The 23,750-nt window shown below is 49.4% G+C and overlaps 1 protein-coding gene across 5 annotated transcripts in view; it reads right to left on the bottom strand.

Moving 5' to 3' along the window:
* Positions 1–5,666: 5,666 nt before the first annotated feature.
* Positions 5,667–23,750, bottom strand: part of LOC144930635 (uncharacterized) — a 54,673-nt gene continuing 36,589 nt past the window's right edge. For 2 of the 5 annotated variants that reach the window (XM_078853108.1, XM_078853109.1), the window contains 4 exons: positions 16,237–16,513; positions 11,988–12,212; positions 11,504–11,752; positions 7,896–10,512 (listed from right to left, as the gene is read on the bottom strand). In XM_078853108.1, the coding sequence (XP_078709234.1) occupies positions 10,283–10,512; positions 11,504–11,752; positions 11,988–12,147 (639 nt within the window). In that variant the 5' untranslated portion in view covers positions 12,148–12,212; positions 16,237–16,513 and the 3' untranslated portion in view covers positions 7,896–10,282. Of the gene's footprint in view, positions 6,157–7,895; positions 10,513–11,503; positions 11,753–11,987; positions 12,213–12,421; positions 13,205–16,236; positions 16,514–23,750 lie in introns of those variants that run through there. The other 3 variants (XM_078853107.1, XM_078853110.1, XM_078853106.1) reach the window with 3 other exon arrangements.

Here is a 23,750-nt window from a genome sequence, read left to right as displayed (position 1 = left end):
GAATAATCATGTCCCTCGATCTGCTGGCAGTGCTCCTACTTATACAGCCCAAAATGCCGTTAGTCTTCTTGGCAACAAGGGCACACTGCTGACTCATATCCAGCTTTTTGTCCACTGTAACCCCTAGATCCTTTTCTGCAGAACTGCTGCCTAGCCACTCAGTCCCTAGTCTGTAGCAGTGCATGGGATTCTTCCGTCCTAAGTGCAGGACTCTGCACTTATCCTTGTTGAACCTCATCAGATTTCTTTTGGCCCAATCCTCTAATTTGTCTAGGTCCCTCTGTATCCTATCCCTACCCTCCAGCGTATCTACCACTCCTCCCAGTTTAGTGTCATCTGCCAACTTGCTGAGGGTGCAATCCACACCATCCTCCAGATCATTAATGAAGATATTGAACAAAACTGGTCCCAGGATCAACTCTTGGGGCACTCCACTTGATACCGGCTGCCAACTAGACATGGAGCCATTGATCACTACCCATTGAGCCCGACTATTTAGCCAGCTTTCTATCCACCTTATATCCCATTCATCCAGCCCATACTTCTTGAACTTGCTGGCAAGAATACTGTGGGAGACTGTATCAAAAGCTTTGCTAAAGTCAAGGAATAACACGTCCACCGCTTTTCCTCTCATCATAGAAGGCAATTAGGTTAGTCAGACATGACTTGCCCTTGGTGAATCCATGCTGATTGTTCCTAATCACTTTCCTCTCCTCTAAGTGTTTCAAAATTGATTCCTTGGGGACTTGCTCCATGATTTTTCCAGGGACTGTGGTGAGGCTGACTGGCCTGTAGTTCCCAGGATCCTCCTTCTTCCCTTTTTTAAAGATGGGCACTACATTAGCCTTTTTCCAGTCACCCGGGACCTCCCCCGATAGCCATGAGCTTTCAAAGATAATAGCCAATGGCTCTGCAATCACATCTGCCAACTCCTTTAGCACTCTCGAATGCAGCGCATCCAGCCCTGTGGACTTGTGCTCGTTCAGCTTTTCTAAATAGTCCTGAACCACTTCTTTCTCCACAGAGGGCTGGTCACCTCCTCCCCATATTGTGCTGCCCAGTGCAGTAGTCTGGGAGTTGACCTTGTTCGTGAAGACAGAGCTGAAAAAAGCATTGAGTATGTTAGCTTTTTCCACATCCTCTGTCACTAGGTTGCCTCCCCCATTCAGTAAGGGGCCCGCACTTTCCTTGACCACCTTCTTGTTGCTCACATACCTGTGGAAATCCTTCTTGTTACTCTTAACATCCCTTGCTAGCGGCAACTACAAGTGTCATTTGGCCTTCCTGATTTCATTCCTGCATGCCTGAGCAATATTTTTATACTCCTCCCTGGTCGTTTGTCCAATTTTCCACTTCTTGTAAGCTGCTTTTTTGTATTTAAGACCAGCAAGGAGTTCACTGTTAAGCCAAGCTGGTCGCCTGCCATATTTACTATTCTTTCGACACATCGGGATGGTTTGTTCCTGCAACCTCAATAAGGATTCTTTAAAATACAGCCAGCTCTCCTGGACTCCTTTCCCCCTCTGATTTCTGATCCACCCCCCAACGCTAAACCACTGATCCCACCCTCCTGCCGGTGATTATCCATCTGTCCATACCACTGACCCAACTTTGGCTGCCTCTTGGCCTGTTGCAGTGCAGGCAAGAGTTGGAGGGATAGCTCAGTGGTTTGCGCATTGGCCTGCTAAACCCAGTGTTGTGAGTTCAATCCTTGAGGGGGCCATTTAGGGATCTGGGGCAAAAATTGGGGATTGGTCCTGCTTTGAACAGGGGGTTGGACTAGATGACCTCCTGAGGTCCCTTCCAACCCTGATATTCTATGATTCTATGAAGCAAAGAGGCAACCAGGTGGCCAGCAGTGTCCTGGGAGGGTCAGTGTTACACCTAGCTGTCCTGGGCCCTGCAGCGTTAGCCCTCGCACTGCCGGTCAGCACAGCTTCTCTTCCGTAGCCTCAGACACGCAGCCAGCCTGGCCATAGACTGTAGTGGAGAACATGGTGTCACAGTTTTGGAGAAACTGTACCTTTGACTCCTCCCTTCATGGTCTGGTCTAGAAGAGCCCTCTCAGGTTTCTAGACATCACCTCTCTTTGGGCAAAGTCCAGCCTGCATGTGTTGCTTGTTTCCCCAAGGACACTGTTTTGCCAGTGACCAACCGGCTCGCTCAAACCACAGGACATTTATTTAAAGACACAAAGAAACCATATAGAACGACACCAAAAGCTAAACACATATTAAAAGTGCCAGACATCGCCCATCAGCCCTGAGGACCGTGGCAGGCCTCAGTCCTGCCATCCTTTCCACAGGCTTGGGTCCCCCTTGGGTAAAAGATTACGTACCTTTGTTGAATCAAACAGAAGGCCCCTCTCTCAGGGCTTGTCTACACTTGAAACGGTACGGCGGCGTGGCTGCAACACGGCTGTACCCCGTCAGCGTAGCCACTACCTACACTGATGGGAGACTCCCTCCCGCCAACATAGGTAGCCCACCTCGCTGAGAGGCGGGAGCTTGGTCGACAGCACGTCTGGGAAGACACTCTGTGCTGAAGGCGGAGAGCTCTCCCACCGGCATAATAAAACTACCTGTGCCAGCAGCAGAAGCTATGTCAGTGGGAGAAGCTCCCCCGCCGACATGGCGCTGTGCACTCGAGCACGTATGCCGGCGTAACTTACGTCACTCAGGGCGGGTGGTTTATTCCCACCCCTGAACGACGTAAGTTTTGCCGACATAAGATGTAGTGTAGACATGGCCTACACCGGGGTTTAGGTCGGCTTAACGACATCACTCGCGGGGGGTGAATTTTTCACATCCCTGAGTGAGGTTGTTAACTGACCTGTTTTCTCATGTAGACCAGGGTTCAATTCAAGCTGGACTTTTTACACCAAAAGCCCTTCCTTTGTCTCTCTGGTACCTGTTTGAACAAGTCTGAGCAAACCACCCCGGGGCTGGTACTTCCGTGAGGCTGTTTACAATCCCCAGGATTGCAGAGATCACCCCTCACCCACATCAGTCGTTCCTGGTGGAGTTGCAGTAACCCTCCCCAAGGAGCAGACACAAGCCCTAGCCCAGGATGGTAGTTAGAACATTCATTCATTTAATACAAGATAGTCCCCAAAGATACAGCAGGCGGTTGCAATATCGGTCACTCATGGGAGATAACGACTTCTGAGCTTCCTGAGGAGGTGACTCTGGCTCCTACTCAGCTGAATCTTTAATCAACTGTCCGGCTCCCTAATCTGGATTGTTTACTTCTTCTCTTTGACTCCAGAGGTCCTGGCTGCATTGCCACAGCCCAGTCAGCACATCACTGGGGTCAGACGGGGAACTGGGGCAGCAGGGACCGAGGGTGGCTCCTGTCCCTGTGAGGGACCAGCTCTGCCCCTGGGCTGGTTCTGGTCTGTAGCCCATAGGGCTAGCTTGCCTTTATTATATTAATCAGTAATGCAAGGAGCCTACAGACCCGTATCCTGTGAGACATGAGCTTCAGCAACTTAGCATAAGGCTTGAGGCCTATGAACTTTGAACAGATAAACAGCCCAACGGAAACCCCAAGTATTGGGGAACTGAAAATAGAGGGCTTAAGGGGAATTTCTGACCACAGGAACATGAGTCTAACCACAAAAGTGTTATCGCAATGAATTGACATACATAATTGTTATGAATTGACGTAACATCTGCAGATACCTAACCACAAAAAGGCCATGGCAAAGAATTGACGTATATGATGATAAGTTGAGATCGTTAATATACTAACCTATAGGAGAATAATATTCCAACATTAGTAAGGTGAGGAAATAAAAATAAGAAATGGGGAAAACCCCCTACTGACTATGCATCAAACAATAATATGACACGCTGGTGCCACTATGTTTGATGCATTTTCAGTAGGGGTGCAGTTCATCCATCTTTCTGTTCTCAAGAATGTATAAGGCATTTCTCCCTTGATCACTCAGATTTTGGCTATGAATAATTGGACCAGCCCTAGTAGAGACAGACACGCATGGTCTGGGAATGGGAGACTGAGGCTTTTCCTTCAATCCATATTAATAACTGTAAGAGATGTCCTGCTTGAGCCAGGCTTTGCTTCAGCAACACTTCCAGGGAGCGAGAATCAGTGGATGGGTGTTTTGGTCTTATTAGAGTAAAGAGGATGGGGAATGGGGAAAATAATCCACACCTCCATTTGTATTTGAAATGTATTATCGATCCAGCCATGTTTGTGGCCCTATCCTTGTAAATTCTATCCCTCTTTCTCAACAGGTCTTGGGAATGAGGAATAAAAGACAGATATCAGTGGATTCCTGAAAGCAAAACTGCTTTCTTTTGGTTGTAGCCATGTAGATATCAAGAGACTTAAGCATCACTCTCAAATCCTTAAGGCTATGGAGCCTACTGTCCATTTTCTCTGAAGAGAGCAAAGGACCTTCAAAAGGGAGGTCTTGAATAGTTTGCTCCAACACTGGATGAAGACTGGAGGCCTGCAGCCAAAAACACCACAGCATGGTGATGGCAAAAGAAATGGCCCGAACTGCAAAGTCAGGCACATCTAGATTGATTGCTGAGCCTTTCTGGCAACTAATTTGCCCTCATCCACCACTGTAGTGAATTTTTGTTTCACCTTGTCAAGTAAAAAGAAAAGGAGTACTTGTGGCACCTTAGAGACTAACCAATTTATTTGAGCATGAGCTTTCGTGAGCTACAACTCACTTCATCGGATGCATAAAAGTGGAAAATGCAGTGAGGATGTATTCACCATGGTCTGTGTGTATAAAAACATCCTCACTGCATTTTCCACTTTTATGCATCCGATAAAGTGAGCTGTAGCTCACGAAAGCTTATGCTCAAATAAATTGGTTAGTCTCTAAGGTGCCACAAGTACTCCTTTTCTTTTTGTGAATACAGACTAACACGGCTGCTACTCTGAAACCTTGTCAAGTAGTCTCTCTTTGAAATATTATCGACCAGGCTAAAATCCTAATGACCCAGCAGAGCCGGCTGGTTCACAATTCTGAGCTGCAAACCTCCTGTGGAATAAAGCTTCCTTCCAAATAGGCCCAGCTTATTTGCCTCTTTTCCTTTTGACATTGACACCTAGTGTCTCTGTCTCTCTCTCTCTCCCTCTCTCTCATTAGCAGCTATGACTATCAAGGAGCCTGGAGGGAGATGGTTATCAAAATGGTCAAAACCATGCAAGGGTATATAGTATCTCCTCTCCACCTTTTTCACTGTATGAGGAAGGGAAGAGGGGGTCTACCAAAGCACGCTAATAGGTAGAGCCTCCTCTGTTTCCAGCTGGGGCAGATCCTGAGAGGGAATTTCCTCTTGTACAATACCAGGCTGGTACTGAGGATGGGCAGAGTGTCCTTAGTGCAGATGCCCCCAAAACCTAGTCAAAGGCACGGTATGAAGGGTGTAGGAATGATCTAGATTGCAGAAGGAAACCCAAAGGGCTCCAGAAAGGCCACTAGGACCCAATTATGCCTGAGCCATTGGTGCTTGTGAATCAGGCAATGTTGAGGCTCCATCCAGGACCATGGTGGGTAGGCAGCCACCGTGGGCTGCTATACATGCCTCAGCTGGACAAAGCCAACCTGAGATGCTGATAAAGGACCAGCTTCCTCTGTCCAAGGAGGGGCAGATCCCGTCTGAGGAGCTACAGTCAGAGCTTTGAGATGGAGGTACAGGTGATATCCTGGTTGGTTTCCCTCTACCGTTCTGAGAGGCACATTAGCTGAAGACTCCGATGGTATTGCATGGCGAGTCGGAGCGGGAGCAATCAACATTGACACCTTACACACAGGAAATGGATGGGAGACCAGGACAGCCGGGGAAAGGGCACTGACAGGTTTAACAACTCCCAAGCTACAACAGGCACCTTGGGAGTTGACTGCACCAGGAAAAAAACTCTTGCTCCTGCAGTACCGGAAGTTGGGCTGATGAGGATGAGGAAAACACTTCAGACGACAGTCTTGACAGGCCCATCTTAGGCTCTGGAGACAATGACACCCCTTCAATCAAGGATTGTCCCAAGGAGTGCCTCTTCTTCAAGCAAAAAACCATGCCCTTGTTTCGGCCGAGGATCTTGACCTCTGGGCCGAGGATCTTGAGCTCTCCGGTACTGAGTCCTTAGTAATCCTTAGTCCCACCCACATGCAACCTGCAGGGACAGGACACAATCTAATTCTTTATAACAAAACATCCCCCTGGTGCCTTTTATCCAGATCAATGCCCAAGTGCTTTACCAGCTGTAGAGATGAGGATCACGTGGCCTGCATCCAGGTAAGGCACAGCTCTTGTATAAGTAGGGGCATAGCGAGCAGATCGAGGGACGTGATCGTTCCCCTCTATTCGACATTGGTGAGGCCTCATCTGGAGTACTGTGTCCAGTTTTGGGCCCCACACTTCAAGAAGGATGTGGATAAATTGGAGAGAGTCCAGCGAAGGGCAACAAAAATGATTAGGGGACTGGAACACATGAGTTATGAGGAGAGGCTGAGGGAGCTGGGATTGTTTAGCCTGCAGAAGAGAAGAATGAGGGGGGATTTTATAGCTGCTTTCAACTACCTGAAAGGGGGTTCCAAAGAGGATGGCTCTAGACTGTTCTCAATGGTAGCAGATGACAGAACGAGGAGTAATGGTCTCAAGTTGCAGTGGGGGAGGTTTAGATTGGATATTAGGAAAAACTTTTTCACTAAGAGGGTGGTGAAACACTGGAATGCGTTACCTAGGGAGGTGGTAGAATCTCCTTCCTTAGAGGTTTTTAAGGTCAGGCTTGACAAAGCCCTGGCTGGGATGATTTAACTGGGAATTGGTCCTGCTTTGAGCAGGGGGTTGGACTAGATGACCTTCTGGGGTCCCTTCCAACCCTGATATTCTATGATTCTATGATTCTCTCAGGGTGGGAGGGGGAATTTGTGCCCTACATGGGGATCCCCAGAGCCCACATGCCTTGTGGGATCAGATGTTCTAGGAGTGAGGCTGCCCATGGGGAAGCATCGTCTGTCCCAGGACCTCCTGCTGGCTCTCCCCAGGCCCACATTGCTGCTGTTGGTTAAACTCAGACAAAGCCTCTGGCATTTCCCAAGGCCTGGCTAGAGACATGGGAGCTCAGCACCATGGGGCCATGATGCTGTTGCCCCCACATAGCTCCCCAATACAGAGGACAATGTGGAGGAAGAGAGAGGAGGGGATAAGACAGTGGCATCTGTGATGTGGTGTCCTGTCCTCCAGTTCGCCCAGTGCCTTGGCTGCCCTTCCTCAGGAATGTAACTTGGGCCTTGGAAGGATGAAACACGGGGTCCTGGTGCTTCATGGGGCCTAGCTAGAGCAAGCGAAAGAGAGCACAACCCTGAGGGCCTAGATCCCCCAATTCTATAGGCCAGTGCGAGTGACTCCTGCTAGGCTCTGTGCGGGACAGTGGGGAACAAGACCTTGCTGTGGAAGGGGGGACACTAGAGGGCACTGTCCCATGGGCCCTACCCTCGGATCCCGACACCTTTGTCATGGATTAACTCAGAGACACTGTTACAAGATACTCTTCCCTGGGGAACTGGGACCAGAACTGGGTAAGACCAACTAGCCTGGGATACCACCCGCTGCCTGCCACCCCAGATTGGACTCATGGGCCCAACTAGCCCAGTATCTGCTCTCCCCACACAACAACCCAGACCAGAACAATCGGCCACTGGTCAATCAGCGAAAAGGAATGCTATGCCATTGTGTACGCTCTGGAAAAGCTACGCCCATATGTTTGGGGACAACGTTTCCACCTGCAAACCGACCATGCTGCGCTGAGGTGGCTTCATGCCATCAAGGACAATAACAAAAAACTTCTTCAGTGGAGTTTAGCTCTCCAAGATTTTGATTTTGAAATACAACACATTTCAGGAGCTTCTAACAAAGTGGCTGATGCACTCTCCCGTGAAAGTTTCCCAGAATCAACTGGTTAAAATCGTCCTTGAAATGTGGAAAATATTGTTAGTCTTTATACGGTTAGTAGTATATTTAGAGGTGCATGTGTCCTATTAACTCTGTTTTCTCCTAGAGCTCCAGGATGAAATCACAGCCAGTGTGGAGCAGGCTGTCCAGCGCCGTCTGTGATTTGGGGGGGCGTGTCATAAACATACAGCTAAGGGTAGCATAAAATCCCTCCTTTACGTGTAACGGGTTAAGAAGCTCAAATAATCTGGTTGGCACCTGATCAAAAGGACCAATAAGGAAAGAAGATAGTTTCAACTCTGTGGGGGAAGGTTTTTGTTTGTGCTCTCTTTGTTGTTCTCTCCGGGACTGTCAAGCTTCCTTCCCCACTCTGAACTCTAGGGTACAGATGTGGGGACCTGCACCGAAACCTCCTAAGCTTTACTTTACTTTTTAGGTTAAAACTTCCCCAAGGTACAAATTAATTTTATCCTTTGTCCTTGGAATATCCACTGCCACCACCAAACTCTAACTGGGTTTACTGGGAAACGTAGTTTGGACACATCCTTCCCCCCAAAATCCTCCCAACCCTTGCACCCCACTTCCTGGGAAAGGTTTGGTAAAAATCCTCACCAATTTGCATAGGTGACCACAGACCCAAACCCTTGGATCTGAGAACAATGAAAAAGCATTCAGTTTTCTTACAAGAAGACTTTTAATAGAAGTAAAAAGGAATCACCTCTGTAAAATCAGGATGGTAGATACTTTACAGTGTAATTAGATTCAAACATAGAGAATCCCTCTAGGCAAAACCTTAAGTTACAAAAAAGACACACAGACAGGAATAGTCATTCTATTCAGCACAGCTATTTTCTCAGCCGTTTAAAGAAATCATAATCTAACACATACCTAGCTAGATTACTTACTAAATTCTAAGACTCCATTCCTGCCTGTTCTGTCTCCGGCAAAAGCATCACGCAGACCCTTTGTTTTTCTCCCTCCTCCCAGCTTTTGAAAGTATCTTGTCTCCTCATTGGTCATTTTGGTCAGGTGCCAGCGAGGTTACCTTTAGCTTCTTAACCCTTTACAGGTGAGAGGATTTTTCCTCTGGCTAGGAGGGATTTTAAAGGGGTTTACCCTTCCCTTTATATTTATGACAGGGACAGAGAGGGACCAGGGCAGGAAAAATACATCTCCTAAAGCCATATCTGAAATAAGCAGCTAAGATTACAAATTGTAAGTAATAGCAAGGAAATGCGTTGTTATCTTTTATTTTAGCTTGTGAGTTTTCCCTATGCTAAGAGGGAGGTTTATTCCTGTTTTTTGTAACTTTAAAGTTTTGCCGAGAGGGGAATCCTCTGTGTTTTAAATCTTATTAGCCTGTAAAATTACCTTCCATCCTGATTTTACAGAGGAGCTGCTTATACTTTTTCTTTATAATAAAGTTCTGTTTTTAAGAACCTGACTGGTTTTTAGTGTCCTACAAACCCCAAGGTCTGGTCTGTGCTCACCTTGTTTACCTATTTGGTTGGTATATTATTCTCAAGCCTCCCCAGGAAAGGGGGTGAAGGGGCTTGGGGGGATATTTTGGGGAAACAGGAACTCCAAGGGGTCCTTTTCCTGAATCTTTGTCTAACTCACTTGGTTGTGGCAGCGATACCGTCCAAGGACAAGGAAGAATTTGTGCCTTGGGGAAGTTTTTAACCTAAGCTGGTAGAAATAAGCTCAGGGAGTCTTTCATGTGGGACCCCACATCTGTACCCTAGAGTTCAGAGTGGGGAGGGAACCCTGACACATGCACTTGCTTTAAACCTAGTGCTGAAATGCAGCCACTTCTGGGATGGGACGTGGCAGCTGGCAAACAGCCTCACCGAGACACTGCAGAACAAGGAATTGGGGACAGAGAGTGAAAGCCAATCATGAAGTGACTGGACTTTCAGGCCGAGCTCAACCCTCATTAATTCTGTGGAACTGCGGTTTCGAATAAAGAGCAAATACAGTGGCCCCATCGGTATAGTGAGGACAGAAGCTGCTGAACAGAGTTCCCTGCTGTCCCTGGACCTTGAGCGCAGCCCCATCTGCTTGCCCTGCGCAGGCTCTTTCCAGCAGAGGACAGGGCTCTGTGCCCTGGAGCTGTGGTGAAGGGCTTGATGGAGTCTCGGGCTCTTTTCAGAGTCACTATGGCCAGTGAAGAGTTAAAGCTACTGGGCGATTTATAGCCCACCTGCAGCTACCCAGCTGCTTTAAAAGCTGTGTGCAGGCCCCTGTACCGCAGTGATGGCTGAGGTATAAAAACCCAGAGAGCAGACCTAGTGATCCTGTCGGGAGGGGCTTGGGGTGCAGCCCCCTGGAAGTGCAGGAGGACGTTATGGCCCGTATTTGATTTTACCCTCTAACTCTTCGCTGAGGCTTTTGTTTGCTGCCTTCAGCACCGGGTAGGGTCGGTTCTGGTGCCACGTACCACAGCTCCTCATCAGCTCACCTTGCTTCTGCATTTCATGTTGCAGCTTGACCCCCTGAAGCACGTCTAGGACTGCGTCAACGGAGGAGGCGCGTTGAATCAGCTGCTCCCGGTGCCGATCCACAAAACGTTCCCCTGAGCAGAGGGACATAAAAACACCCCACTGAAACCCGGGGTTTGGGTGCCAGGCTCTTTCAGCTTGTTCCCAGTGTTGTTGAGACAGAGCCCTGAGCTGGGGTTGGGGCAAAGCTGCCCTGCCCCAGGGGGAGCTCCTGGACAGTCTGTGCCTCGAGGTGGAGGGGGGGCTGAATTCCTGCTCAGCCGGGGGCCAGGCTGCACTTCCCCAGTCCAACCTCTGCAGGGAAATAAATGGGGGGTGGGGCGGAAGGGAGGGATCATGGAATATCAGGCTACGTGACTGTCTAGCATTCATAGAATCATAGAATATCAGGGTTGGAAGGGACCCCAGAAGGTCATCTAGTCCAACCCCCTGCTCGAAGCAGGACCAATTCCCAGTTAAATCACCCCCTACCCATCCCTTCCCACACTACACGCCCCCTGCACCACCCACCTACACACACATGCAGAATACCCCTGCACAACCCCCTCACACAGACTGTACCTTCCCAATTTTCCCCTGCCTTAAGGGTGAGCAATGAGGGGAGGAGAGAGCAGACAGGAGCAAGCAGGGGCACAGCTTGGGGGAAGAGGCAGAGGAGGGGCAGGAAGAGGCAAAGTGGGAGCAGGGCCTTGCAGCAGAGCAAGGGCCAGGGTCAGGAGGGGAGCAGACAGCTGCCCCCACTGAGTACTGACCCCTTGTGGAACAGAGTTCCCTTCTGTCCCCGGCCCTTGAGCGCAGCCCCATCTGCTTGCCCTGCGCAGGCTCTTTCCAGCAGAGGACAGGGCTCTGTGCTCTGGATCTCCAGTGAAGGGCCGGGGTCGGCAAGGGGCTCTGGTGGTAGGACAGTGGTGGTCTGCTGAGGTGAGTCAATGTGGGGCTGGCATCAGCCACCTGGTGTGGCCACTCACCCCCTGAATGTTCCTTCACGCCCTCCCAAGGCGGGGGGGGGAATGTGCCCTACAGTTTGAAAACTCTGCCCTGAGGAAAGAGATTATAGTTATCTACCTTCAAGCTCAGCAACAAGAGCTCTGTTTGTTATCCACAGCACCAGGTGGAGCTGGTCCTTGTGCTCCCTCCCCCAGCTCGGCACCAGCTCGTACAGCTTCTGCATTTTCTCCACATTGGATCTCCCGGTGCTGATGCTCTGGTATTGCTCAGGGGTTAGCGCGTGCCCCCGAAGTAGCTTCAGGACTGTGTCTACTTCTGGGACTCGCTGGATCAGCTGCTCTCGGTGCCAGTCAATAAAGTGTCCCCCTGGAGAGAGATATTTTGTTAAAATAAATGACAATTGCTGATTTTAGTGCTCCACAGAGAAGTGGGGGGCATGCAGGGCCATGGCTCCACCTCCTCCCTGCCCCTGAAAACCTCTCCCAGGGTAAATTGTCCCCCAGAGTCACACAGAGAGTGATTCTGTGATTCCCTATCCCTGGGCATCAGGGTTCATGATGGGGAGCATGGGAAGCGGATTTCCCTGGTGTCATTTATTTACCTTCCAGCTGTTCAACCAGGTCTCTGTTTGTTTCCTTCAGTGCCTGGTAGAGCTTGTCCTTCTGCCATTTGCGCCAACTCGGCACCAGCTCGTACAGCTTCTGCATCTTCTCCTGGCTGGTTTTCTCAGCTCTGATTGTCTGGTATTGCTGATCATACATGAAACCTTTTCTCACGTAAAGACGGTCCTTCAGCCACTTTTGGTGCCCCTCGAAAAAATGTTTCTCTGAGGAGTCATTAAAAATAAATCCTGAATTAATGATTTTAGGGAACATGTGTTACATGGCAGAGGGCAATGCGTGGGGTAGTCACATCCTCCCAACTTATCACCCCTTCCCCCCAACTCTGCCTCCTCTGTGGCTGGGGAGGAAACAATTAAAAGAATTTTTCCTCTAAAGCATCCTCCTCCTGTTGTGAATCCCACTTAATGCTCACCTGGACCAAACCATTGTCTGTTTCTTTCCCCCCACTGCATGTGCTGGCTCTTGGGATGCGGCAGGCATCAGATCCTGCAGGGGAGGAGGAAGACCAGAGGCTGCAGCCCTGCCTCCTCCTGGTGGGTAGGCACAAGGCAGAGAGGAGACACATATACACACACACAGAATTAGGCAGACATGCCCACTTTTAAGGGGGTCTTTCAGGAGTGAGGGAAGTCCCCTGTGGATCCTTGTTTCTCTTTGTGCCCCAATCTAGCTTCCAGTGCAAACATGACTCCTCTGGTTCCCGACCATCCCCACCCTCTCCGTTTTTTGGTTGATTTTGCTGCTGTTTAGCTAGAGACCTGAGCAGAGTTTGGGGATGGCTCATGCATTGAGGAGTCACCGTAACTCCCCCAGCTCCTGAGCACATAGAGGGACATGCTGGGAACACTGTGTTGAGGGTGAGATATGTGTGGCATTTGGTTGAGGAGGGCGGTAGGAATGTGGGGGGATTGAGGAAGTGGTGTGTAGGTATTTGGTAGGGTGAATAGATGGGGATAGACGGGTGAGTGGAGAGAGAGGGAAAGATCAAGGTTGGATGGGAACAAAGGGCTGGGAATGAGGGATTCATTACTGGGGATGGGGAGAGAGAATCTGATAGTGCCAAGATACTAAGTGATTTGTGCTCTGCCAACACCTAAAAGAGACAGAAAAGATGGGGCAGGAGGGAGAGAACATAGCACAGGGAAAGAGAATAAGGAGAATGAAGGGAGAGAGGCAGAAAGATGGAAGGTTACTAACCTTCTCATAACTGTTGTTCTTGGAGGTGTGTTGCACACGTCCATTCCACTGTAGGTTTATGTGCACCCAGCTGCCAAAGATTCTTTCCCTCAGCGGTACCTGTCAGGATAGCACGAGCACCCTCTGCGGCCTCACACCACTATGTGCAGGTACAAAGGGTGGAGCCACCCCTGACTCCCTCAGTTACTTCTTCCCAGAGAGATGAGTGTAGAGAGAGGAAGGAGAGCAGGTTGTGGAATGGCCATGGGCAACACACCTCAAAGAGCAACAGGTATGAGTAGGTTAGAAACCATTTCTTCTTCTTCTGCTCATGCCCATTCCACTACATGTGACTCACAAGCAGTTCAAACTGGAGGTGGGCTCGGACTCTACTTGAACAGGGATTGGAGAACCACACAACTAATTCTGGCATCGTCCCTGGACTGCTGAGAGATGGTATAATGAGAGAGAATGTATGGACGAATGACCAAGCTGCCACCTTACAGATGTCCAAGCATGAGCGAGAAAGACTGCAGAAGATGCATGAGTCCTGGTTGCCTGAGCTAATACCCTACTCAGGGGAGTCACATTAGCCACGTGATAGCATGAACAAATGCAAGCTGAAATCGAAAAAGAGATTCTTTGCGAGGACACTGGACTGCCCTTCATTTTATCTGCAACCACAGTGTACAGTTGCAAGGTAGATCTTAATGCCTTAGTTAGATCAAGATAAAACGAAAAAGCTCTTCCAATATCCAAATGTGGAAGTTTTCCTCATTTTTATGTTTATGAGCTTTAGAAAGGAAGTAGGTAAGTAAATTGCTTGATGAAAATTGGAACCACCTTAGTAAGGAATTTTGGGTGAGGGTGAAGGTAAACTTTGTCTTTATGGAAAACCATGTAGACAGCACTCTGTGTAGGTCTTTTCAGGAGACAATCGTTGAAAAGTTTCCCTGACCAAACTCCCTCCTCTTCTAACTCTCTCCAGGCAGAACTCCACCAGCCACAATCAAAACTTACTTTACGAGGGATCTGTCAATACTTTAATTCAACCTGTTAAGATTGCAAATGTTCACAAAAAGGAGAAATTTGCATTTGGCACTTCACCCACCAGTTTTTGAGAGGGTGGTAGGTAAACCAGGAAGGTTTGGGAGCCGTTACTCTAGCTCAGTGGTGCACAAACTTTTCCAGTCACACTCCCCCCCTTAACATTCACAGAATTTGCCATACCCCCACCCCGCATTACTTGTAAACTGAAATAATCCCTTATTCTGTGTCGCTGCTGGCAGCCCCACCTAGGTCTGAAGGCAGTTCCCAGACAGCAGCAGCTGCTGGTTGGGGCGTCCATCTCGTTTGCAGCCCTATTGGGATATTCTTTTAGTCCCGCCCCACAATACCCACTCCAGTTTTATCCCACTCCCGCTATTATGGCAGTAGGTCCTGTGGGACCCATGGGATCCCAGTTTCTTTGTGCCCTCCCTCCCACAGAACCTCCTTTGCTGAGAGGGCATCCCCCCCACACTCACAGTTTGTGCACCATTGCTCTAGCTAATGAGAGAGACAAGGTGGGTGAGTTAATATCTTTTATTGGACCAAATTCTGCTGCCAACTAAGTGAGACAAGCTTTCAAGCTCCGCAGAGCTGTGGGCTGAAGAAGAGCTCCAGGTAGCTCAAAAGCTGGTCTCTGTCATCAAAAGAAGTTGGTCCAGTAAAAGATATTACCTCACCCCCACCCTTGTGTCTCTAATACCCTGGCACCAACAGCGTGATAATAGCACTGCAAACCGCTCTAGCTAATATCCCACCTGTGACAGGGAGGCTGCAGGGAAAGAGACAGATGGGGGGGCCAGTCTCCCTGGCTCATTCCTTACCATGTCTCATTTCATCAATGAGTCTCTCGATTCTCTTTGCTAGGGTGTTAGGATATAGATATTCAGGCCTGTCGGTAAAGGCCTGTACTCTAAGAATTTAGGTGTATTCTTATCACTTGGCTAGTGATAGAGGTATAAAAGAAAGAATCAAAACCACTGTCTGCCAGTGTAAGGGCCTTCTCTTACTGCGACAGTCTGAGGCCCTGTTCTTAGGCTCAGGCCTTTGGCTAAGCAGCAGAGGCAGCCATAAGCTGGGAAGCGAACGGTCACCTCCTCACATTCCAAACTAGTCACATTGAAATAAGGTGCTATTGGGCTGTTAGGCACTATCAGGACAGGATTGTATTCCTATCACCTCCAGAGAAAGGGAAGTGCCTAGAAAATGTAAAAGGAAACTTAGTTTGATAGCATCCTGTCTGGCAAGAACTCACTTATCAATAGCTGGGATGTGAAATCCTCACTTCTGCATTGTTTTGTCATTATAGTTCCCACTTTGCTGTTGTTTGTCTGTATAATCTCTGTCTGGTTCTGTGATTGTTCCTGTCTGCTGTATAATTAATTTTGCTGGGTGTAAACTAATTGAGGTGGTGGGATATAATTGGTTACATAATCATGTTACAATATGTTAGGATTGGTTAGTTAAATTTCAGGAGAATGATTGGTTAAGGTATAGCTAAGCAGAACTCAAGTTTTACTATATAATCTGTAGTCAATGAGGAAGTGACGGGGTGTGGGTGTGGGTGTGGGTGGGCATGGGCATGGGCATGTGGGTGTGTGAGATGGGAACAGGGAATGGGGGTAAGAAAATTGGAATCATGTTTTGCTAAAGGGGGAGATGGGAACAGGAAATGGGGATAAGAAAATTGGAATCATGTTTTGCTAAAGGGGGAAATGGGAACAGGGAATGGGAGTAAGGAAGTTGGAATCATGTTTGGCTAAGGGTAGGAATGGGAACAGGGACACAGGTGTAAGGCTTTGTGGTGTCAGAGCTGGGAAGGAGGATACTAAGGAAGAAAACTGGAATCATGCTTGCTGGAAGTTCACCCCAATAAACATCGAATTGTTTGCACCTTTGGACTTCGGGTATTGTTGCTCTCTGTTCATGCGAGAAGGACCAGGGAAGTAAGTGGGTGAAGGAATAAGCCCCCTAACATAGGGCTCCTTGGTCAATGGCTCTCACCGCCTCTGCAGCCACCTCCGCCCCATAGTCCGTCCCATAGAAGAGGAGGAGCAGGTCCGTGAGGGCTGGGGGATCCGCATTTCGTAGGCTCCCAGAGGAGAGATGTTGGTATCCCTCCTTTGGCTGGATTTCACTCAGTTTGTCCTTGAATCTCTGCAGCTCCCCCTCTCCCAGCTTTTCCAGGGTCTCCAGCAGTCCTCTCCCGGCACTCTCCATGCTGCCAGCGCCACTTGAGGTGGCTCATCAAAGAGACAGGAACTGCAGAGACAGAGAAGGGCTGTTTTCAGAGTAACAGCCGTGTTAGTCTGTATTCGCAAAAAGAAAAGGAGGACTCGTGGCACCTTAGAGACTAACCAATTTATTTGAGCAGAAGCTTTCGTGAGCTACAGCTCACTTCATCTGATGCATACTGTGTGTAAGCAGTGTCAGGATGAGCTCCACCCTGACATCTGGTGGTGAGGTGTGGCAAGTTGTGGAAAAGAACTTCAGGGGCCGATCTCATTTTCATAGGCACACCCACCACGCCTAGAATGAGACCATAGCTGCCCAAATGGTCACTTTGGCTGCTGTGGGATCCCCAGTGTCTCTGTCATTGGGGCGGGAAGAATAAATTGTTATTACCCTGATTATGGGAACTGTGCTTGGAACTGTACGTGGCCTTTTGTTATGATGGAGGGACTCACCATCAACTAAGTGGCACTCGCTAGGCAAGGGTCATGGGTTCCAAAACTGTGTGAATGGAGAGAGGCTGGGGACAAGTAGTAGTACTTGGTGGCATGGGCCCCTTGGTGAGGACCTTACAGGCTGATTGCACTTCCTCCTCTCTCCACTGTGGAATATCAGAGCTAATTTTGATTTCATTAGAAGTCTAGTTATAGGCTGCTGAGCTCACTTTGGGCTGACAGTGCACCAGCACTGGGGCTCCCCTACTATAAGCTGAATTCACCTAAGAGCTGAAATCACTGAGTGTTGTGTTAAGTAGTGGGGGAGCCTGAAGATATATTGTGGAGCAGTTTGCGGGACGGCTGGGGAAGCAGTTCGACGCGGAGCAGTGTGTGGATGGCAGGAGCTGCTTGTGGGCCGTGGAGCTGAGTGAAGGAGTTCGTGGGGCAGCTGGCGGAGCGGAGCGCAGCTGAGTGAAGGAGTTCGTGGGGCAGCTGGCGGAGCGGAGCTGAGCGAAGGAGTTTGTGGGGCGGCTGGCGGAGCGGAACGCCGCTATGGAGCTATGGGGCGGTCAGCTTCAGATCACGTAAGGTGCCTCTTACCCCCGTCCCATTTCCACCCAGGTTGGGAGGTAAAGCTCCGCCGATAAACTTTCGAACTCTGGGGCTGCCCTGACCAGGGACAGAGACTTTTGGGGCATTGGACTTTTGGGACTTTGGGTGATTTGGGGTTGCTGGACTCAAGAACCAAAGGGAAAAGGGCATGCCCCAATTTGCCTGGGGTGGGGTTGTTTTTGCTCATGGGTTGTGTTATGAATCCTGTTGGTGGTGTTTCCCCAACATAATGCCACATTGTTTCTCTCTGTTATTAAAAGGCTTTTGCTACACTCAGACTCTGTGCTTGCGAGAGGGGAAGTATTGCCTCTTGGAGGCGCCCAGCGGGGGTGGTATAGATTTGTCCCAGGTCACTGGGTGGGGGCTCGAGCCGGTTTGCATTGTGTTATTGGAATGGATCCCCTAGATATTGAACCCGGCCCTTGTTGCTGCCAACTCTGACGGGCAGAAGGGTTACATTTTTGGGGGCTCGTCCGGGATCGCCTGGGTCAGTACCCCTCGCAAGCACCTGTTGAGTGATCCACTATATTGGGAAACAATTTATATTTTTTTTTGTTTGTGCTTATATTTTGAGGAAATTACTGTTTGTATAATGGCTAATATGTCAGGTTTGTTGGGCCCTGGGTCAGCAGCTTCTAGCTCGGAGGCTGCAGCCTCGGCTGATGATTGGACAAAAGCTCTGGGGCAAATATTGGAAAAGGTTGTGCTGCCCCATGCTGAGTCAGACTCTTGTCGTAAGTTAAGATTATTTGCTGGGGAGGAGGAGTTTGAACCCTGGTTAGAGCATACCACTGAAATGCTGCAAGAGTGGGCCGTACCAGATGCAGAAAAGCGAAGATGCCTTATAGAGAGCCTTGGCGGCCCAGCATTAGATGTGATTCGCACCCTGAAGCTCATTGACCCTGGGGTCAGTGTGAAGGACTGCCTAGAGGCCCTTGAACACAACTTTGGGAGCGTAGAGGGCCCTGAAGACAGCTACTGTAGGTTCCTTAATTCCCGACAACAAAAGGGCGAGAAGGCTTCAGCCTACATACAGAGACTGGAGAGACTGCTTCAGAGAGCTGTCATGAGGGGAGCAGTGACTGCTGAGCAGATGGATCAGACCAGACTGGCTCAAATTGTAAGAGGAACTCGGTATCAGAACCCGATTCTACTTCATCTCCGGCTAAGAGAACGACGGGAACATCCCCCAAGTTACTCCCAGCTGATAAAAGAGGTCCGAGAGGAGGAAGAAAGGCAGGCTGCCAGTGAGTTTTGGGAAGCCCAAACATCGGAGCCAGCCAGCACAACACCACTGCAAATGGCCAGTGTACTGATGGTGAGCACCAGAGAGGAACTTGCCCAACAAATGCAGGTCCTGACGGAACGGATAGCTGAGCTGCAAAGTACCGTTGACCGAGTTAAGACTTCTAGGAATAAGAAGCCTCAAACTGTGGCGATTGAGAAGCCCGCACTTAGAGCCACCATCCCCCCCAGGCGAAGGGGGAAAGGTCAATTCTTCTGCTACCGATGTGGTCAGGATGGACACAGTGCTGCCAAGTGCCGTAATGAAGAAAACCCCTCCTTAGTGTATGGAAAGCTGAGGATCAGTTGGGAGAGATCCGGTAGCTGCCAGAGGGTCTGGGGACGGGGACCCCCCAGGTCTGCAGGATTTGAAGATTCCCCCAGAAAAGACTGTCCAGCTGGGATCCCTGCAGGACTGATAGGGCCTCGAGCAGAGGTCATGGTGAGGATCGAAGGGGTGGAGTGTAAAGCAGTGCTTGACACTGGATCTCAAGTGACTATTATATTTCAGTCATTCTACCAACAGATGCTTAGGCACCTGCCTATACAGCCACTGACTGGCCTTGGCCTATGTGGCCTCAGCATGGATGAATACCCCTATCAAGGGTATGTCATAGTGCACCTGGAATTCCCAGAGGAGGTTGCTGGGGTAAGAGAAGAGGTAGACACAGCTGCCTTAATATGCCCTGACCCTAAAGGGACTTCTGATGTGTCTGTGCTGATAGGGACCAACTCCAGTCTCTTCAAGGTACTCGCGGATTACTGCAGAAGGCGGGCTGGGGACCAGTACCTGAATACCCTGATGATCCATACGCTTTGTGCTGAAGCCTATAGGAAAATTGAGAGCGCTAAAAGGGACACATCTGAGCTACCGCTTGGGGCACTGAAGTACGTGGGCACAACCCCCTTAGTAGTGCCTGCAAGGACGGAGCAAGAAGTGCTTGTCATGAGTACCTGTCTGAAAGGCAGTAAAGGGACGTTAGCAATGATAGAGCAGCCGATGGGAGGAGAGCTCCCTGAAGGAGTGCTGGTCCCCAGTGGAGTCATAACCCTACCTGCTGAAGCCCAGGAAAGGGTGACTATACTGATTGCTAATGAAACGAGTCGTGATATTTTTGTGAAGCAAGGACAAAAGATAGCAGACCTCTTTGAGCCTGAGTCGATTGTAAAACCCCAGTATGAAACTCCAGTTCCGGCAATAGACCCAGCAAAGTTTGACTTTGGAGATTCACCAGTGTCCGAGGACTGGAAAGATCGCCTGAGGAAGAAACTTTGTGAAAGATCCAAGGTGTTCTCACTGCATGAGTGGGATGTGGGATGTGCAAAAGGAGTAGAGCACAATATCAGACTACATGACTCTCGACCTTTCAGGGAGAGATCTAGGAAGATTGCTCTCTCTGAGATGGAAGATGTGCGACATCATCTTCAGGAGCTGGCTGCGAATGGCACCATTACAGAGTCCCGCAGCCCATACGCCTCACCCATTGTGGTAGTCCGCAAAAAGAATGGGAAAATCCGGATGTGTATTGACTACCGCACCCTAAACAGCCGTACTGTGGTCGACCAGTACACTATGCCTCGAGTGCAAGACGCCTTAGACTGTTTGCTGGGAAGCCAGTGGTTCTCTGTGTTGGATCTTCGAAGTGGATACTACCAGATCCCTCTGGGAGAAGAAGATAAGGAGAAGACAGCCTTCATCTGCCCATTAGGGTTTTATCAGTTCGAACGCATGCCCCAAGGGATTTCTGGAGCACCTGCCACCTTTCAATGTCTCATGGAGAAAGTTGTGGGAGACATGAATTTACTGCAAGTGTTAGTTTATTTGGATGACCTGATTGTGTTTGGAAGAACCTTAGAGGAGCATGAAGAAAGACTTCTTAAAGTGCTTGATAGGTTGGAGGATTATGGTCTGAAGCTTTCAATTGACAAATGCCAGTTCTGCAGAACCTCAGTGAAGTATGTGGGTCACATTGTGTCCCAAGAAGGTGTGAGTACTGATCCTGATAAAATAGAAGCACTCACTACATGGCCACGTCCAAGTAACTACAGAGAACTCAAGACCTTCCTTGGATTTAGTGGCTACTACCGCAGATTTGTGAAAAACTATGCTACGATTGTAAAGCCTCTGAATGATCTTACCAGGGGACATCAGTCCAGCAAGAACAAATCTAAGTCCAAGAATAAGGGGAGGTCCCCAAAGCCTCCTGTGCAGAGACACAATGGCCCCTTTGCACCATTTGGGCCACGGTGGGATGAGAGATGTGAAAGGGCTTTTCGAGAAATCATTACTTGCCTAACTCATGCTCCAGTCCTAGTTTTTGCTGACCCAAGCAAACCATTTATCCTGCATACTGATGCCAGTTTGGAGGGTCTGGGAGCAGTCCTGTACCAGGAAGTGGAAGGCAAATGTAAACCGGTAGCCTTTGCCAGCCGAGGATTGTCTGATAGTGAAACTCGCTATCCCACCCACAAGCTGGAGTTTTTGGCCTTGAAATGGGCCATCACTGAGAAATTTCGAGACTACTTGTATGGTGCTCAGTTCCAGGTGTGGACAGACGACAATCCACTGACTTATGTGTTAACAAGTGCTAAGCTGGATGCTACAGGGCAGAGATGGGTGGCCGCCTTGGCTAGCTATGAGTTCAGCATTCAGTACCGATCAGGGAGAAGCAATGTAGATGCAGATGCATTGTCCAGGCGTCCGCAGGCTCCAGAAGTTGCTGTGATACCCACAGATGGAGTGAGAGCTATTTGCAGTGTGAGTCGCCGAGAGCCAGAGGCCCGTGAAGACTTTCAGGGATGTGTTGCAGAAGCTTTGGGCCTGCCCCCTGAATGCATGCCTTCTGCTTCGGTGAACTATATTGCATTAGACCAATCTCCTTTGCCCATGCTCAATGCGGCTGACTGGCAAGAAGCCCAGCGGCAAGATATTGACATTCGTGATACACTACTTGCCAAAAGGGAGGGGCGAAGCCCAGCTGCGGTTGTCCCACCTAACCCGGAGGGTAAACTACTATTGAGAGAATGGACCAAACTAAAACTGATTCAGGGAGTGCTACACCGAATGACCACTGACCCTTTACAAAAACAACGAGCACAACTAGTACTGCCAAAAAAGTACAGAGCCCTGGCCATGAGGGCCCTGCATGATGACTTTGGGCATTTAGGGATGGAGAGGACCCTGGAACTTATTCGTAGTAGGTTCTATTGGCCCCGAATGGCTGAAGATGTTCGCAGGAAATGTGAGACTTGCGCTCGATGTGTTCAAAGGAAAACTCTGCCCACGAGGGCTGCATATCTCAAGAACATCACCAGCAACAAACCTTTGGAGTTGGTATGCATTGATTTCTTGTCTTGTAGACAAGAGGAATGTTGGAAACATTCTAGTAGTGACTGACCATTTTACACGGTATGCACAAGCATATCCCACACGTGATCAGAGGGCCACCACCGTTGCTCGAGTATTGTGGGACAAATATTTCTCAGTCTATGGATTCCCGGCTCGGATACACTCTGATCAGGGGCGGGATTTTGAGAGTCACCTTCTGAAGGAGGTGCTGAAGATAGCAGGAATTAAAAAGTCTAGGACAACGCCTTATCACCCCCAAGGTGATCCTCAGCCCGAGAGGTTCAATCGAACCCTATTAGATATGTTGGGAACTTTGCGACCAGAGCAGAAGGCAACCTGGAGCCAGCATGTCGCATTTCTGGTGCATGCCTACAATGCCACAAAGAACGATGCTACGGGAGTCACCCCATATCTCTTGATGTTTGGGCGAGAACCAAGATTACCCATAGACTTGTGCTTTGGTGTATCAGAGGGTGGAGATAGCTATGAAACTCATCAGCAGTATGTATCCCGACTAAGAGAAAAGCTGCGGGATGCTTATCGCTTAGCTACCGCTGCGGCTCGGAAGAACGCAGACCGCAACAAACATCGATATGATGCTAGAGTGCGTTCGCAGGAGCTCCAGCCAGGGGACAGAGTCCTGCTGCGAAATTTGGGTATTGCTGGCAAACACAAAATAGCTGACAGATGGAAGGCAATACCTTACCTGGTGATGGAAAAGCTGGGAGATCTGCCGGTCTACAAGATCAAACCTGAAGACGGTCCAGGGCAAATAAAGACGGTGCATAGAAACCTTTTGCTCCCTGTGGGGGAATTGGTAAGCACCCCTTGTGAGATGGGCCACGGCAGGGCCGCCGGGCAGAACAGAGGTGCTAGACCAAAGCCGCCATCCAACACAGACAGTGGGCCCCCTGCAGCTAACTTACCCCTATTCTGCACATCTGAGAGTGAGTCTGATGAGGAAGACACAACCCTGGTGTATCCTGGGATGGAGACAAGATTTCAGTCTCGATCAGCTGAACCAAACGAGAGTTTTCCCTCTTCCGCCCTAAACCCAATGGCGGAACTATTTAGGCCCCTTTCTGATACCCCGGTGCTGCTGATGAGACCCCCCTGTGATGACAAACACAGGTTATTGGACAATGGGGAAAGACAGGTAGAGGATGTCCTGGGCACCTTGGACCCTCCAGCGTTAGAACTAGGAGTGCAGGGGCCTACACCAGTAGCCAAGGGACCCTCCAGGGAAGCCTCTCCATCCGTCACTCAAGAGGATGTTCCCCTTACTTCGGCAACAGAGATTCTCAATAGACGAGACAGGGTGATAAGACCAGTGAAACGGTTAACTTATGATGCACCTGGGGTGACTAGTGAGGAGCCAATACATTTAGCACACAGGCTTGTGGAAGCTAAAGTGGGCTTCCTGAGGCCCTTTGGAGGAAACCAATGAGTTGGTATAAAGGGAGTGTGATTTGTCGGGACGACAAAGTCTCGGCTGGGGGGAGGATGTAAGCAGTGTCAGGATGAGCTCCACCCTGACATCTGGTGGTGAGGTGTGGCAAGTTGTGGAAAAGAACTTCAGGGGCCGATCTCATTTGCATAGGCAC

The sequence above is a fragment of the Lepidochelys kempii genome, chromosome 6, assembly GCF_965140285.1.
Source record: "Lepidochelys kempii isolate rLepKem1 chromosome 6, rLepKem1.hap1, whole genome shotgun sequence".
Classification (NCBI taxonomy): domain Eukaryota; kingdom Metazoa; phylum Chordata; order Testudines; family Cheloniidae; genus Lepidochelys; species Lepidochelys kempii.
Note: the sequence above shows the minus strand (reverse complement) of the source record. Positions and strands in the feature narration are given on the sequence as shown.